Raw genomic sequence first — 15804 nt, 5'->3', positions numbered from 1 at the left:
TATGGACATCGACTAAATGTTCGTTCGAACCGGAGGCCGCAAATTGCATCCCAAATTAGGTGAAGTGAAACGAAGAAAGACAAGCCCGAATCAGCAGAATTGCTGCAACTGCAACGCCAAGCCCGCTCAACATCGCAAATTTACTTTTTTATTAAGCGTATTGTCATTCACATGGTGCTGAGGCTGTGGCATATTGAAGCCGTCTTGGTTGTGCTGAGAACTGATTGAGTGACGAGAAAAGTCAATGCTCAATGGTCTCCACTTCCGGATCGTCATTTTTGGAGTATGTGCAGCTAGTTTTCGAGATCCTGCGCCATAATTTCTGCGACGTCGATGTGCTGCTTTGTAAGGTGTGCTCGATGCGGACAACGTCCGAGGAAGTTCGAGAATTGAACTGGTCGACGATGTGGTCAATATTCTCGCGAGTTTCGCCTGTGGAATGGGGGTAAAAGAAATAGACGCGTGTCAGAATAATGGCTCCACAAAAACGACAACAGTCCCCATTACTGTTCTGGAACAGCGTTTCGGCGCAAGTCAGCCAACAACTGTGGTTGCCTTCCTCTTCTCTCGCGAGTGGGGGTCGGAGACAATTGCCCACGGTTGGGCCAATTGTCCCCTGAGATCCACGATGACCTTAACTGGTCGGCGAATGAAAATGAAGTGGAACGATCGGCAAAGAGGCCGAAGTTATCCCAGTCCGCTAAGAAGCCCGTGGCGAAGGAGATTGTATCCCACGGCAGAGGAGAAGAAGGTTCTGGAGAAGTGGATGGGGCGGCGCGTTGGACATACAACGAATGTCTGCGAGGGGGTCCCTAGATCGAAGAAGGCGTTGAGAGCCAGGGCGATCAAGAAGGAGGCGACAGAGTTGTTGAACAAATCCTGGCCATGAGGTGACTCCTTACGACATCCGGCCTGAAGGCATTTGCTTCGGGAGCAGCTAGGCACAAGACGGATAAAAAGGTGTTTAAGCTCCAGTACCGCTCTCGACAAAAGTGCTTCCAGGAGAGCATTGTCATCCACAGAAGCGCTGGCTGCGGTGCAGTGGGAAGTACGGCTTTCATGTAAGGGACTTGCGGAGAAGCTGCTTTATGACAGCAGGCTGGTGATGGAATGGCTTACAGGCCACTTTTATCTATGCGTGCCCGGGTCACTAGAGGAGGTGGAAGGCCTTGCAGGCGTCCCTCGGGTCATGTCCTTGGATCCAGGTGTACGAACATTTTATGACGAGGTCGGACGGTGAGGTATTTGAACTGGGGAAAGCCGACATTGTTGAAAAATCAAGTTTCGTAAATGAGACGGCATTAAGTTTTATTATTTGCAAAAGTCTCTGCTATAGATAAATGCCGTAATTGCGACTACTAAAATATTATTAATTTCTCATCCAGAGACTAGACTTTCTGACTGGTTTTCTGCGGCGCGTCTCCATCGATCACCTCAACGATACCATAAGCCTCACGGTCACCTTTCGTACTCGTCGTCGTCAGAGGTAAGATACTTCTTCTCGATAATCAGAGGATACTACATGAGCCGGCCAGAAGTATGGATATGCAGTGCCCCAGCAGAAGAAGTAATCCGAGGTTATTCGCCAATGATACTAAAAACACGTCAGGGGCAAACTTCAAATATAAACTTCGTGTATATATCTTGGCTGGCTACTTCGAAATTCATGACAATTTCTGATCGACAACACGTAAGTAACATTCTTCGTTGTGATCTCAAGCGCACCACTTTTCGCATAATAAATCAGATTGCAGTGTAATTAATTGGTGACAAACCTTAAAACTAATTGAACAAATACAAATCAATTATAGACAAACCTCAAAGAACTCCAATCTATATATATATATATTCCAAAATATCCAATCTTTAATCCTTTTTCTCCACGTCGTAATCAGTTCCAACGATATCAATTTCAACGCTATCAATACCCTGTTCCTCATCCAAGGGGTTTCCGGGAGGCAATACCGCCTCTACATAAGTTTCCTGCTGCGGGAAGAAATAGCACAATGTCCAGTAAACCAAAGCGGCACAGAAGAAGCCATAGAAGAAACCCAAGTAGTAAAGTCGCTGCATGCCGATAATCACGTTAATTTTTGGGTTAACTGCATGGATGAAACCGGGAAGAAGAGGAACCCAGCCACAATTGAAAGCTACCACTGCACGCCAGTTAACACCCCACTTGTTGTATCGGTAAATACCATCTGTCTTATAAAGCTCGCGAACGTCGTATTTCAATCTGTGAACAAGCCAGTAGTCGGAAAAAAGGATACCAGCAATCGATGACAGCCAAATGGAGTATCCGGACATGAACGACAAGAAAGCCGTAGCAGAGGTGAGAATATTCCACGGAGTGAGAGCCCAGGCACCAAGCAAAGCAGCAATGATCTGACCACGTCTAATGTTGATATACTTAGGGAAAATGCAGTTAAGGTCATTAGCAGCCGCGATAGAGTTCGCGGAAATATTCTGACCGACCTGCGCAACAGTAAACGCGATAGCGCAGAAAGCGGCAGCAGCGCGACCACCTGGAGAAGTCCAGTTATCGATCAACAACAAAGGATCCCACAAAATTTTGCCATATATCTTGCGAGTACCTGCAGCACCGACTACACCCATAACGGCCATGACAATATTTGAGAAGGGAAGAGCAAAGAGCTGGAATAGAATAGAGTTCTCCCGGCGAGTGTAACGAGAGTAATCAGACGCGTTAGTAGCATAAGTAGAGCCACCACCCATATTAGAGTATAAAGCCGACATAAAAGCCCAGGTGAACTGCGTTCCGTGGATAGCATTTCCTTCTGCGAAAAGAGAGGGACCAGGGAGCGATTTCGCTGCTTGCACGGTCCAACCCATAATAGCGAAACCGCATATGGGGGTAAGGCAGCACTTGAACAGAAAGTACCATCGAGTGTTTTCGACACGGATAAGGTGGACGGGAACGCATAACATGAAATAGACGAACCAGCTGATCATGAAGTTGGTTTCAATATTGGCAGACTTTGGAAGAGAATTAGGATAATTGCGGAAAGACGGCCAAATGGCGAACAGCAACGACCCTAGATTTATTAGATGCCTACTTACGGAAGGTGAATAAGAAAACAATACATACGAACACACTCGGCTCCAGTGTAGGTCTGGATACCGTACCAGAAAATACCCGTGATCATACGCATAAAGACCATGACGTAAGAAAAGTAGAAACCAAATGGCACACGCGAGAAGACGGGAAAGCAAACGTGGTAGCGTGCACCAGGATGAGCATTGAACGTGATGATGATAGCAATCAAGATGTTGGCAAGAGCAAGGTTAAAGAGCGACCAACGCCAAGAGAGACCGATCTGCATCAAAGACGCTGCAGCGCGCCAACCACTAGGGGAAAATGCATCTGAAATCCAGTAGAGTGCCAAATTGTACCATCGCCAAGTTCGTCTTTCCCAAGGGACAGGGTCCAAATCTATCAAAGATTACAATCAATACACTAATCGATATAGAGTAATACGTCAGCACAAACCTTCGTTACTCAATCGGCCCGAATTGCTGGAATCGAGTTCAATTTTCTTGAGGAACTTGCCCCATGTAGTTGTTGGAACTGCCTCAGTCGCAACAGGTAGAGCATCAGTAGACTCCTCACTGCTGTTCACGTAGGCAGTCTTCTGGATATCATCCATAGCCATGATGGCAATTCGAGAATGTTGCTTAAACTGATGATTGAGCTGGATCCAGGGGAACACGGCAGACCAACAGTTCACAAGAGGAGATGTTCGAGTATTTGTAACTAGTCAGATTGGCTAGCTCGGGCAGATGCTTCTAACCTCCGTACGCCGGACGGCGCTGGTTCTGATTCCACGATGATTGCGCCAAGGAGATAGACAGGCTTATCGGAGGCGGAAGCCACACCTGGGCAGTATTCGGGGTATCGTGTCCACCGTACCCCATGGCGTACCACAGTCACCATCAAGAACAAAGATTGGTAGTTTCTGCCAAGGGCCATACATTTAACGTACCTTTCGCACTCAAATACCGTATCGGTATCTAAGGATTTTCGGACTCCTAACCTTAAAACTTGTGTTGGAAAGATCACTACAATGAGGGTTTTTGTCACATGATGGCTTCGGCCCGGCCGTGATGCTCTACCTAAAAACGCGATAACCTAGAAAAGCAAGTCAATCGAATTCTAACTCGTTGTATGCTGAATTGCTGATAGCCAAAAATATCGTCTTGAACTGCTGTGCACAGAGTCTCAATAGCCTTAACTGGCCAAGCTTGTAGAGAACTGCCAGGAGAGTAGCGCAGACCCACCCACTGCTAAACTCTAAATGCTTATCGCTCATGGTCAACTCGCAATTTTCGACTCTCGTCTAGCAAATTTACAATATTTTTACCAAGGTCCGTTCCAGCTCCTACATAATACAAATTCATAATGTGTCTCAGTGGTCTCTGTCGTTTTATGGGCAGCATAAGCTAAATTTAAATTATGGTTGACTGCTGCGACTTCTGTGCATGGAAATTGATGGTGAGCCACTTGGAAAGCTACTGAGAGAGTCCGTAGGGAAGCCGAGACGTAATCGGATATGAAAAGTTTAGCCGCTACTGTTATATTTTTTTATTTTTAATCGCCTATTAGATGACTTGCATGACTCCAAGACGGAGTAATTGCTTAAGTTGTACTGCCAGAAAGAGTACCTCTCCGCTCGCGGTACCTGATAACGTACCCTATCCCGGTCCACGTTTCATGAAGTCCTAACCGACTTGATGAATCACAATCACTCCTCTCATACTACTGAACAGAACTTAGCTAGGTCTTACCCGATACTCTGCATAGGTCCAATACATCACGAAAACTCCCACACATTCCGCAATGAATTTTTTTAACTTAGAGCCAGTGCCATTTTATCTGGTTGAGTAATATGCAGGAATTCATGCGGGCTACACACCCCGGCGATTGGTCTGAACTGGCTGGTCTCTTATTGTTGGTATATCGTCCGAGACCTTATTGCCGATATTGTCGTAGGACGGCGATAAGCTAAGGTTTCGCTGCATGGTCATCCACGTGCTGACAAGCCAAAGAGCGTGTTGTTAAATGTCAAATGCTCAACAAGGGAAGTCTTGTATCTAAACATGATTCTAACTGCACTGCTCAAGACTTCGGGCATTTGCGAATTGTTTAAAGGCGGGACAGTTTACACTTACGCTGTTTAAAGTTTTAACCACAGCATTTTTCCATTTAAGGAATAGCTTTGACATTCGTATTCGTGATTGCAAAGACTCACGCAGCATCACCAAAGCACGATCTTTGCGATACTAAATAGAATTTGCCTCGCTACGGATATCACAAATCTCAGCGCCAATACTAACACTGGCACGACAAAAACATTTGTCGCAGAAGCTGCTGCGAGTGCAAGGTCATGTTACTCACCGCCGAAAGTGCGCCGCGCTCTATTGGTTGGTAGCGTGGAGCCGGTCTTGGTAGAGCCATCGATTTACCCGACAGGTACTGTAAATAATATCTAGTTGATAATTCTCGTGCTCCGGGAATTGTTTGAGATGTCACGCTCTTTCCCCGCATATCGGCGAGGTCTGCATTCGATAGATCGTTGACAGGATAAATATCGCGACTCAGTCTTCCTGACGTGTAGAAACTCGATATGAACAACAGAAACTCTAACTGTCCGTAACTTTACCTGCACAACCAATAGTCCTGATACACGTCCACTGCGGAGAAAGAAATCGAAGTACTGCCGACACACATGACACTTCCGAGCAATATATTGTATGCTGTAAATGGAGACGTGGGTCTATTGTTGCCGGCGGATTTCACAGCATTGATAGCCCTATCATTTTCGATACAATCATTGCTCGCTGGTCGTGTGGGTGTACCGAGTAAGCTATCGATAGGGCATCGGGAAGGCGGGCGACGCGCCGCGGCTTGGAAGTGGCAACGGCGCCATAGGCAAGTGCACAGACTAAGCTCCGGTTCAACGGGTATCTTATCTTGGCTTTGGCATAAAAGACTTAATTTCATGCCTATAAAAGTACGAAGGTGGGTTGAAAAAAAGAAAATTAATCCTGTATTGGTGATTGAGGCTTTTTGACGATACTGCCTGCTGCAAGAGCTCACTTGATGGTACTTCATGAACTGGCCAGAGTATGGATATGCAGCGCCCCAGCACAAGAAGTTCCGCCAATGATACTAAAAACACGTCAAGGGCAAACTTCAAACACAAACTTCGTCTCTATATATCTTAGCTATCTATTTCGAAACTCATGACAATTTCTAATCAACCACACATATTAAATTTTCTCAGCAACAATAACATCCGTCGTTGTAATTTCAACCGCACCACTTTTCGCATGATAATCAACTTTTCCAACTTCTTCGTCGCCCATCTCAAGACTAAGCTTGTCTGTGCCATTGTCACTATGATCCTCAATATCGACGGCCAATCCAAACTTATTCAACTTCTTTCCACGGGTCTTCAACTCCCGCTTGCTCATGATCAAGAAAAATATGACACCCATCGCTTCTAGCACCGTTAATCCCGTCACAAGCTTATAACCAAGCTTGTATTGGGGCGCCTGTGGTGTCGGAAACACGACGAGAGGGAACCATGCGCCCATGGCGCTTGACAGTGTGTTGCCCATCGCGACAACTAAGCCGCGCAGTTCGGTGTCGTCCTGGAAAGTTTCGGCTGACCAAGTCAGCATCAAACCCCAGAGAGGGTATCCGATTTCTGGAAGGAAAAATGCAAACATCTTCACGCCGAACGGAATCTTCCAGATCGCAAGCAGGAGATTACCAAGAAAATTGAAAAAGATTGCAAGCATCAAGAATGGAAATCGTTTGCCCGCGCGATCGGACATATTTGCAATCAAGTATCCGGACACAAGACCGCACGCGTAGCCACCTGTTGGAATCAAGTTGATCTGCGGCACAGAATAAATGCCTAGAGATTTCAGCCATAAATTCCAATATGAAGACGTATCGCAGATGCTGAAGAGACTGATTATACGTTAGTTCTTGTTAGATGACGACATTGAAGACCTGCACGTACATGTATGGCCACATGAAGCCATATGGTCGCCATTGGGTCATCATCTGGCCCAGACGTTTGAGCGTAAGCTTGCGAGGTGGTTTCCGTCCGATCTCCTGCATTCGAATAACACTATAGTCCTTCTGGGCCTGGCTCATCCACTTGGCTCTGCTATTAATAGGAAAGTCGGGAATCGCGAAGTATCCCAAAAGAGCAACTGGTAGACCAATGATCCCGTCAATAATAAACAACCATCGCCATCCAGCAAGGCCACCAAGGCCGTTCATGGACGTGTAAACGCCGGCCTGGATATAACCGGAGAACATGTTCGCAATCGCCCAGGCCGCATCGTAGATTGTCATACGCTTGGCCAACTCATCCGGACGATACCACGACCCCAAGACCAATGCAAATCCGGGATAGGCAACAGATTCTGTAATTCCCATAAGAAACCGCATAACATAGATCTGTTTACATTTTTATTAGTCACCTGACCGAAGTACACGAACAAGACTCCATACCAATTTGGCGCCTTTTGTCGACGCTATAATCATCACCATAATAGACCACGAAACTTCACAGGACGGAATCCAAATCGACGGACGGACCCTGTTCAAAATCACCTGAGACGGAACGGCGCCTATGATAGAGCCGATACTGAAGAATGTTGTAAACAAGTTACGCTCCTGGCCATAAAGATGCAGGTCTTCTTTCATGCCGGACACATATGCGTTGCTCACATTCGAGTTGTCCAGGGTCTTCACGAGGAAGGACAAGATTGAGTAAATTCTAAGATATTGATTAGACACGCATTGGAATCATAATAGGTAAGAACAATTTACAAGATACACAAATCCAGCTTCTGCACATATTTTCTCTCTTTCGGTGGCTTCCTGAACGTATCCCAAAACTGCCCAAAGAAATTTCCAATCTTTGTAGGTTTGAAATCCGCGTCAGTGTCGATAAAGTCGGCAAAGCGAACCAGCCGATCCTCAGGCGAGATAGACGATAACTCTGCAAATCGCACAGCCTCGTGCTCGCGATTGTAACCGACCCATTTATTGAGCTTCTCAGGCAAAGTCATCGTAAGGAATAAACCAATACAAAAAGTGGTTTGATAGGATCACACACCAAAGGCGACCACCAGTGCAGCAGCAGAGCGAGCATTTATGTCAAACACGATAGCCGGCCAGATAGAGATGGCACACTGAGTGCCTACTCTGCCAAGACGCTTATCATCTTGCGATTAAAATATGAAATTGAGCCAGAACAGAAGGAGAAAACGCCGGCAACCTGTATTCACAGGTATGTATGAGGAACCGCACGCAGCAAGATACTTCTGCGCCGTCGGTCAATAAGTCCGATAACACTTTAAGGCATAGCGAAGCGCTAGCAGCCTGTGACTAGCCCAAGCGATGGCCTTGGCACAGGGCTGAATTACTAGCCGCTCCAGACATAAACGATAAAGATTTGTTCCTTTTCTTAATCATCGCGAATACCTTCAACTCTATCTGATTGAGATTGAGATCGAGAACTGCTATAGAACAGTCCCATAACCGTAAATCATTCGCAGCTTGCAGAAAATTCAGAGTGGATAGGCACCTCCTTATCGCAGATATGGGGAAACAAACAAAGAGGCTGTGCTTGCAAAGTTCACGCACGGCTCAATCTTTGTGGAAATAAAGTAGCGCCTCAATCTAGCACAATCGTTATTCGGCCAAACCGACTGGATCTTCCGAGAGTGATCAAAGCGCCCGCCAGCCCATTCCTTGCCTACCTGTGCTTGCTTCCCACCGTCTTCCCTTATCCACCATTACATTGCAGTAATTCTCGAGCATACAAATGTAATTCTCGAGCAATCCCGCAGAGAATACATGGGGAACAAGTCGATTCAAAAATACAGGCGTGGTCTGTGCCCACCACTAAAAGCTGCGGTACATCATTGACCTAAACCGGGTCGATAGCTGTAAGTAGGCTCGGAGCGCGTTATCCTGCGGTTTCGAAAAAGGTTTGTGCCGATAAGGTATGCTTTCTACACTTAAACACAATCGTACGATCAATATTCGTGAAACTGGGAGACAGTCACGTCGCGACATCGCTTCATAGGAGCAAAGTGTCCCAACAAGCGTTGGTGCCTAGTCTTCATTTTGATAGCAAGAAGGGATGGTATCGCCTTAGGGCTTGGCGGGCACCAACGCGATATTCAAACTAAGTTGAAGTTCCGGGTGAAAACCTAAGGACTCTCACTTCAATGACTTCCATGACCGGCAAACGAACAGAATTGTTATAGAAGGCCACATAAAATCAGTCGATAGAATAACAGTTCGTGGAACTCTGTGAGAAGCGACAGTACTTGGGCTTTATTATATACTTTTGATTACCATGTTTTGGGTGACTAATTTTGTGACTAATTTTGTGACTTATTTGGTCTTTAAACCCTGACAATAATGACGCACCCAGATCGACCAGTGTAAGGACTTAAAGCGGCCTCTCCCCTGTTTATTGTTAGGTCCACGTAGCTTGTTCATTTACAATGTCGGTATCAATTAGACCTCTTCCTCGCACATTTCCTGAGTTTAAGCAGCTCCGCGCTGTGAAGGATAATTATCGCACATTACGTCTGCACGCTCTCAAAACCGCAGCCGAGAGCTTTTCTTCACGATACGAAGCTGAAGTTGACTTTCCAGACCAAAAATGGTACGATCGACTACAGAACCCAATGTCTACCACTTTTATTGCCGTTATGTCAAGCAAATTTGATTTGGAAGGCGAGAGACCGGATACAGAAAATTGGATCGGGATGGTGGTGGTGAGGGGTCCCTTTTTGCCTGCTGAGGTTGCAACAGACTTGGAAGTAGAGGAAACTGTCATTGCCGGCGACAAAGAGCCGGAAAGTATGAGGGTTTTTGTACTAAACTCATTTTTTGTGCACGAGAACTACCGCCGGAGAAAGATCGGAGTCGAATTGTTGCGTGTCGCGGAGAAATTTGCTGACGAGGAAATGAAGGAAATGGACGGTGACTATACAGGTGTACTTTGTCTTACGTCGAATCCGAAGAACGAGACGGCATTAAAACTATACATGGGTATGGGATTTAAAATAGTAGGAGCGGCAGTTGTTGAAAGTGCAGAATGCTATTTGCAAAAGTCTCTGCTATAGATAGATATCGTAATACGTAGCGACTATTACATTAATTAACTTCTCATTCAGAGGCTAGATTTCATTTGCTCTGATTCTGGTAGCACTTGTCTGCGGCGCTTCTCCATCAGATCTCCTCAACAATACGTGCTATACGCCAGTACGTATTTACAGTCATTCCACGCGGCTTGATATTTCAGCTTGGTAATAATGTACAATATCCAGCGCGGCAAGGCCCCGATTGAAAATGCCATGGTGACCAGTATTCGATGGGGAAACGCGGCGCATTTGGTGTCGAATAAATAAATAATGGCACTCAGGCACCCATTGCAAACAAGATCGCGTTGCCAAGACATGGCTGTAAACCTCGCATTTCGGCGTCTTCTTGGAAAAGTTCGGTTTGCCAGACCATAGTCTATGTAGTTGACTGTGGCGATTAAGCCAGATAAAATGTACGGGAACATGTAAGCCCATGGCTTGAACTGCCACCACATTTTGATCGTGCTCTTGTCTGTCAGTTTCCGTGGCGCCGGAACGCCGATGGCTTCCATGCTTTTGCAACTCCAAGCGTCCGTGCCTGCTCGTTAAGCCAGAGTGCGCGAGTCGTAGTATGATAATCCGATAGTGCCCAGAAACCAAAGAAAGCAACAGAAAGGTAGACAGCAACATCAATAATAAAGAGCCACCGCCAAGTCGCTAAACCTACCTATGAGACCTATTGTTCTGGCAAAGCCTGGGAAGCAAATAGACTCGCCTACACCAGCAAGGAAACGAAGGGGCGTAAATTTGCAATTACATTAGAATTTGGAAGAGAGCTCGCGAAGTTACAACTCACCTTCTTGGCATCCTGTGCGACAGGGATGAGCATGACGAACACGCTCCACCACGTTTCCAGCGGGAACTACGATTGATGGCCGCAACCAGGACATCATCAGCATTGCTAAATACGACGCAACTAGGAAGCCGACATTGTAATATGTAGTAAAACGATTGAGCCCTTGGCCGTACAGTTGTCAGCTGTCTTTTCATTAGTTGCTTCTCTGACGAACTGTTATTGCGCACACGCACATAACGAACGCCGTCTCATGTTGCCCGTGTCAAGAGTCTTATCGCTTCCGAGATATAGTTAGATTCATCACCGTTGAGATTAAGCGATATATGTACTAGTACATACTATATAGTACCATCAATCTTGTTCAAAAACTTTTTTCTCCGGGTGCTTTGCTGCCGTGTCCTATATCTACGGGTCGCTGCTGTCAGCGATAAGCCAGGCTTCTGTGACTTTTGAGGAGCGCTGCGTATAGCTCTCTATTGCTTTCTAGCAATAGAAGACAGAGGACTCGCCTATCTGTCCGATAACTTGTCCCGGGAATGGCCGGAAAAACTAGTCATCGAATTAGAGCCGCATATCCTTTTGTTATCGATAGGGAGCCTTGCCTACGGTGAGGCTGCTTATCATCCGATGTGGGCGGTCTTTGTCTCAAAGTAGGGTCAGTGCGCCGAAGGCCATCCATTTAACGGATCCGCATGCTGAAAAGCCTATGTGAAGTTCATCGTAGCAATCAAAGAACTCTTTCGCTGCTAAACATTATGTTGCTTTGATGGCATTTTCGAATCCATGCAATAAATTTTTGCTCAGATTTGGCATCGAAAATTGGATAGGCTGAAGTGTCATCTGGGTATGCAGTTCTAGTAGCTTTGCTATTTGAATTATGAGATGATTTTTCGAAGGGCCAGTCAAGAGAGCTGTGACCCCCGGTGAAGTTATCTTGCCGATGAGATATGAATGCGAGCAACAAAGTTATTATTTTTCGACTAGTTAAATCACAGCCTAACTTATTTCTGAAGGTTTAAAATGGCAAAGGTTATTTATCTAGGACTCAGGGAATGAACTTGGAATTTGAAACAAAGCATCTTGCTAACAATGTATGGAATAATGATGCATTTCTGAGATCGTCGAGTTCATTACGCTAAGTGCACGTAAACCATTAAAATACTTTAAGCAGAGAGTCTGTGTATCAAGGAAATTACGACGGTTAAAGTTATACCCTTTCGTTTCAGCGATTTTGCTGCCTTTTTATTGATTTTATCAGCTATCTCAACATGCCTGTCCCTCTTAGGGTTTAGGAAGGAATTCAGATCTTTCCTTTCAGGGCTCCTGGACAGAGTTTCGTGAATGAGGGCTCTGATGGTATATGTGATAGTCGCCATGAAGCTTGCCTCATTGTTAGTTCTTGCTGCTATTGTTTGGTTAACTTGGCTTGCTGGTTCTTATCCGCCGAATCTTTCCGTAGGCGAAGGCGGCCATCCGACAAGGTTAGGGTTCAGCGACTTAGCGTTGGTTCTTCATCAATTTGTTTTAGTCACCACCACGAGGTAAGATGTCTGACCCTGACGGATATATCTGTGCGTCCTAGTGCACGCTCTGGCTATAGACATATCCATCATTGATATTCAGCTTGCATGTTCAGAGTTAGAATGACAATCCAGTATTGCAATGACGAGTTAGTGTCAAAATAAGTAAGCCGTCCCTGCAACGTGGGTGGCAGCATGAGGATTTTGGTACGCAAAGTGCGGCCGCACCGACCGCAAACTGACATCCTTTTCCATGGACTCTTTGATTGCTTTAATATTCAGAATTGCAACCTGATTGCGCCAAATCGGATAATTGTAATGAGTGAATTTTTGGACGTGTTTGATCCATTCGACAAAGCATCGACCGATCCGGCGGTCTCGAAGCCTCTGCTGGCCACTCTGCTCCAGCCAGAAGCGGAGCTCGAATTCCCGTCGTTCAACGCCGAGACGCGCTCACGCTCTCGGTCTCGCGATTCTCGATTTTCTTGTTTACGAGTTGAGAACCTTCCTGCATTGCCAATATCCCCCTGAGGGAGAGCCGCAGTCACAATTACCGCGAGTTACGGCTTTTGCAAAAGATCCACAACCAGTCTAAAAGCACATTTCTGTATTGATCGGTATTTTGATGCCGGGTATCATTAGCCTCGCAAATACTAATGCTAACGACTCTTTGAGTGGTGGAACGCCATAAAGGCGAGTACCCCCAAATGGCAAGAGCTGCTCGAGATTTCTTACCGCTGCCAGCATCTAAAGTTGTTTGTGAGTGACTCTTCAGCAGTGAGAGGGATTTGTTAGGACTGCGGAGGCACCGAATGAACGGGGAAACTTTGAGGCTCTTAACATTGCTAAAGAATTCCTATGATAGTTCGGATAATTGGTATTGAGGTCACAGTCGGCGCGAGTCAGGGATGTTGAACGTTGGCAGTTGCAATTATTTTTGCTTTGCGTGTCGCTATTTCTTCTTTTTCCTGAATTATTCCTGCGTTCGGTTTGATTTCTTGCTATGATGTTAAATAATAGACCCACATTTGAGTTTTAATAATGCGGATTACTGCCAATACTCGCAACAGCAGCCCTAATTTTTTTTGTTTCTGGATCGCCATGCAGCATGCTGAACTGTTTAAGAACTTTTCTGGTCGTAATATAACTTGAACCAAACATGTGAATGCATTTATGTCACGGTTAGGGTCATAATAGTTTATCCTTGCCGCACGGTCCCTGACGTTTAGCAACATCGGGTAAGGGCTAAATATCGAGGATCTGCGTTCACGAACAGTCAACTTCGGATGATGACTTTAATAATCTGTAGCCCTTGCATCTAAAATCACGCTGTTTCTATGGTATGGTTTTGCTATGTCGGCTGACGCATTTCGACTGCTTGCTGGTCATTATGAAAACCAATCCTCGAGATTTGCTTGCTGCCTGAACCGCAATGACTTGCTTCACTCACCAAACACGGCGCTGTTTCCCACCACATAATACTAATCTGGCTTGAAAAGTTTTGTTAACAGCACCCAAAATGAGTCTCTACTACGGCGAGGATGGAGGCAGACCACGCGCTAGGAATGTCACAGAAGCGATCTTCATTGGCACGTGCGCCAGCGAATATCTCAGTAGTGACCGGAAAATCTGCAAAGAAAGAATATAAAGGACAGACACAGTCACGGCCACAGACAAGTGTGGTACCTGCTCCTCTTGCGGTGCCAAGATCCATTACGTCGGCAATGACTAAAAGCGATAATGAACTACTGTTTTATCAGCGCGCACTGGATTTCATAACGGCGAACGAACCCGAAAAAAGACTAGATATTCGCCTTTCGTACAAATCCTTCCAAGCCGTGGAAGAGCAAGCACTTGCACTCTATGGCGACGAAAAGTATATGAGCAAAGATCATACAGTCGTTGTGGGTATGACTAATCAACAATAGATATCCACTTGTTGAATACTCTGCCACTGACTCCAGGGTGACTATTTACACGGCCCCAACAGCGCTGCATGGTTCTTCAGCTGCCAACTTACAACGGGCCATCGACATTGCCGTATACAACGTACTTGTACAGCATCGCAAACAAGAGCTCTTTGATCGCATCGTTGCCGTCGGAGAATCTACTTACGACTCGGTAGATGAGCAAGGTAGACGGTCGACAAAAACTCCTGATGCCGGATTCAAATACTGTTATGACGGGCGCACGGTACTGACCATCATCATGGAGGTAGGAGTCTCAGAAGGGTATACGCAGCTCAAAGCCGATATCATGCTGTGGATGAACGAGTTTCACTGCCGCACTGCTATCCTCTTATATAACAAGGAGTCTCCAAAATTCGTATCTCCCAGCAACACAGACGCATATTCGATCAATGAGCGTCCTGCGCTTGTCGAGGCAATGAACCAGATAGGGCAAACTAATCCTCTTGGACCATATCGTTACAGAGGGCATACGTGGTTCGGAATGCTGGACACGGCCGTCATTGAGGTATTCAAACGAGATCAAAACACCGGCACCGTCGATAACACTGGGAAATATGTGAGTAGCAAGTTTATCGCATCGAAAATTTGTACTGACCAGCTCAACAATAGCACGTAGTGCAAAATGGCCAGATGGTAATACAAGGCGACAATCTAGACATCGGTCTCACTATTGGAGATGTGTTCCCGCAGAACGAAGAGGCAATTCGAGACATCCAAGATGAATCCGTACAGCTTGGAATCAATTTTGTTCGCAATATGTTGGCATATGGTACTCATGATACTGCGGTGTCGCGTTTCAACCACTTCATAGGTGAGGATTGAATCGCCTCGCAGCTCGATCTGTATAAATTATTAATAAAATATCGCCATGCCGTCTCTCGATGACCGGGCGATGAATGAATCCATGGCGTCCTAACTTTTGCCTAGTTTAGAAGAAACTCTTGCAGACGAAAGATTGAAAGCAAGCCAGTCCTCATAATAATCGTTCTTATGTCCCCGGAGGTCCTATAGTAAAGAAACCTGTATATAAGTTGATGATAGTCTTAGATTATCGAAAAAGGGTAGAAGTCCAAAATGCCACTGAAACTTTTCAAAAAGTCCAAAATACCACTGGACAACGGCACTGTCAACGAGAAGTAAGAGGCGGCTCAGGTGGTGACTCTGGCCAGGGGCATGACAGTGGACATGTTGGGACGAAGCAGAGCTGAATTGAAAGCTATCGATAAATCTGAGTAAGGCGAGGGGTTTGGTGTTACCGTAAGTTACATCTAGCGAGATTGGTGGGCATGTGATGTACTATCGATGCAGT

General features: G+C 45.8%; 6 protein-coding genes across 6 annotated transcripts; 4 read left to right on the top strand and 2 right to left on the bottom strand.

Annotated features, from left to right (window-relative positions):
• Positions 1-244: 244 nt before the first annotated feature.
• V1513DRAFT_303725 (uncharacterized protein) lies at positions 245-1346 on the top strand. The gene has a single exon (XM_066894634.1). It carries the CDS (start codon positions 440-442, stop codon positions 887-889), a length of 450 nt encoding a protein of 149 aa, XP_066750592.1. The 5' UTR covers positions 245-439; the 3' UTR covers positions 890-1346.
• A 466-nt stretch (positions 1347-1812) lies between these two features.
• Positions 1813-3904, bottom strand: V1513DRAFT_303683 (permease for cytosine/purines, uracil, thiamine, allantoin-domain-containing protein). Its single transcript, XM_066894633.1, has 3 exons — positions 3512-3904; positions 3110-3454; positions 1813-3056 (listed from the first exon to the last, which is right to left on the bottom strand). The coding sequence occupies exons 1-3, from the start codon at positions 3672-3674 to the stop codon at positions 1867-1869; spliced, it is 1698 nt and encodes a 565-aa protein (XP_066750591.1). The 5' UTR covers positions 3675-3904; the 3' UTR covers positions 1813-1866.
• Positions 3905-6191: 2287 nt separating this feature from the next.
• On the bottom strand, positions 6192-8534 carry V1513DRAFT_303361 (major facilitator superfamily domain-containing protein). Its single transcript, XM_066894632.1, has 4 exons — positions 7874-8534; positions 7553-7820; positions 7053-7498; positions 6192-7000 (listed from the first exon to the last, which is right to left on the bottom strand). Exons 1-4 carry the CDS (start codon positions 8113-8115, stop codon positions 6292-6294), a joined length of 1665 nt encoding a protein of 554 aa, XP_066750590.1. The 5' UTR covers positions 8116-8534; the 3' UTR covers positions 6192-6291.
• A 758-nt stretch (positions 8535-9292) lies between these two features.
• Positions 9293-10398, top strand: V1513DRAFT_454381 (uncharacterized protein). Its single transcript, XM_066899378.1, has one exon. The coding sequence runs from the start codon at positions 9565-9567 to the stop codon at positions 10189-10191; it is 627 nt and encodes a 208-aa protein (XP_066750589.1). The 5' UTR covers positions 9293-9564; the 3' UTR covers positions 10192-10398.
• Positions 10399-12720: 2322 nt separating this feature from the next.
• V1513DRAFT_428178 (uncharacterized protein) lies at positions 12721-13056 on the top strand (the record flags this gene model as incomplete). Its single annotated transcript, XM_066896263.1, has 2 exons — positions 12721-12732; positions 12808-13056. The coding sequence occupies 2 exons, from the start codon at positions 12721-12723 to the stop codon at positions 13054-13056; spliced, it is 261 nt and encodes an 86-aa protein (XP_066750588.1).
• A 1034-nt stretch (positions 13057-14090) lies between these two features.
• Positions 14091-15317, top strand: V1513DRAFT_386103 (uncharacterized protein; the record flags this gene model as incomplete). The annotated part of the gene is made up of 3 exons (XM_066895233.1): positions 14091-14401; positions 14454-15051; positions 15105-15317. 3 exons carry the CDS (start codon positions 14091-14093, stop codon positions 15315-15317), a joined length of 1122 nt encoding a protein of 373 aa, XP_066750587.1.
• Between the last annotated feature and the right edge of the window lie 487 nt (positions 15318-15804).

The sequence above is a fragment of the Lipomyces chichibuensis genome, assembly GCF_038497645.1.
Source record: "Lipomyces chichibuensis strain CBS 12929 unplaced genomic scaffold V1513scaffold_73, whole genome shotgun sequence".
Classification (NCBI taxonomy): Eukaryota; Fungi; Ascomycota; class Lipomycetes; order Lipomycetales; family Lipomycetaceae; genus Lipomyces; species Lipomyces chichibuensis.
This window is presented reverse-complemented; position numbering and strand designations above follow the sequence as displayed.

Bases quoted from the DNA above. Each gene is read 5' to 3' on its own strand.
- V1513DRAFT_303725 (XM_066894634.1), top strand. From the start codon at position 440: ATGGGGGTAAAAGAAATAGACGCGTGTCAGAATAATGGCTCCACAAAA.
- V1513DRAFT_454381 (XM_066899378.1), top strand. From the start codon at position 9,565: ATGTCGGTATCAATTAGACCTCTTCCTCGCACATTTCCTGAGTTTAAG.
- V1513DRAFT_303683 (XM_066894633.1), bottom strand. From the start codon at position 3,674: ATGGCTATGGATGATATCCAGAAGACTGCCTACGTGAACAGCAGTGAG. The intron at 3,455-3,511 runs GTTTGTGCTGAC...AATCTTTGATAG, and splicing joins GGGCCGATTGAGTAACGAAG to ATTTGGACCCTGTCCCTTGG. The intron at 3,057-3,109 runs GTATGTATTGTT...TAATAAATCTAG, and splicing joins CACTGGAGCCGAGTGTGTTC to GGTCGTTGCTGTTCGCCATT.
- V1513DRAFT_303361 (XM_066894632.1), bottom strand. From the start codon at position 8,115: ATGACTTTGCCTGAGAAGCTCAATAAATGGGTCGGTTACAATCGCGAG. The intron at 7,821-7,873 runs GTAAATTGTTCT...TCAATATCTTAG, and splicing joins AAGCTGGATTTGTGTATCTT to AATTTACTCAATCTTGTCCT. The intron at 7,001-7,052 runs GTACGTGCAGGT...ACGTATAATCAG, and splicing joins GGCTTCATGTGGCCATACAT to TCTCTTCAGCATCTGCGATA.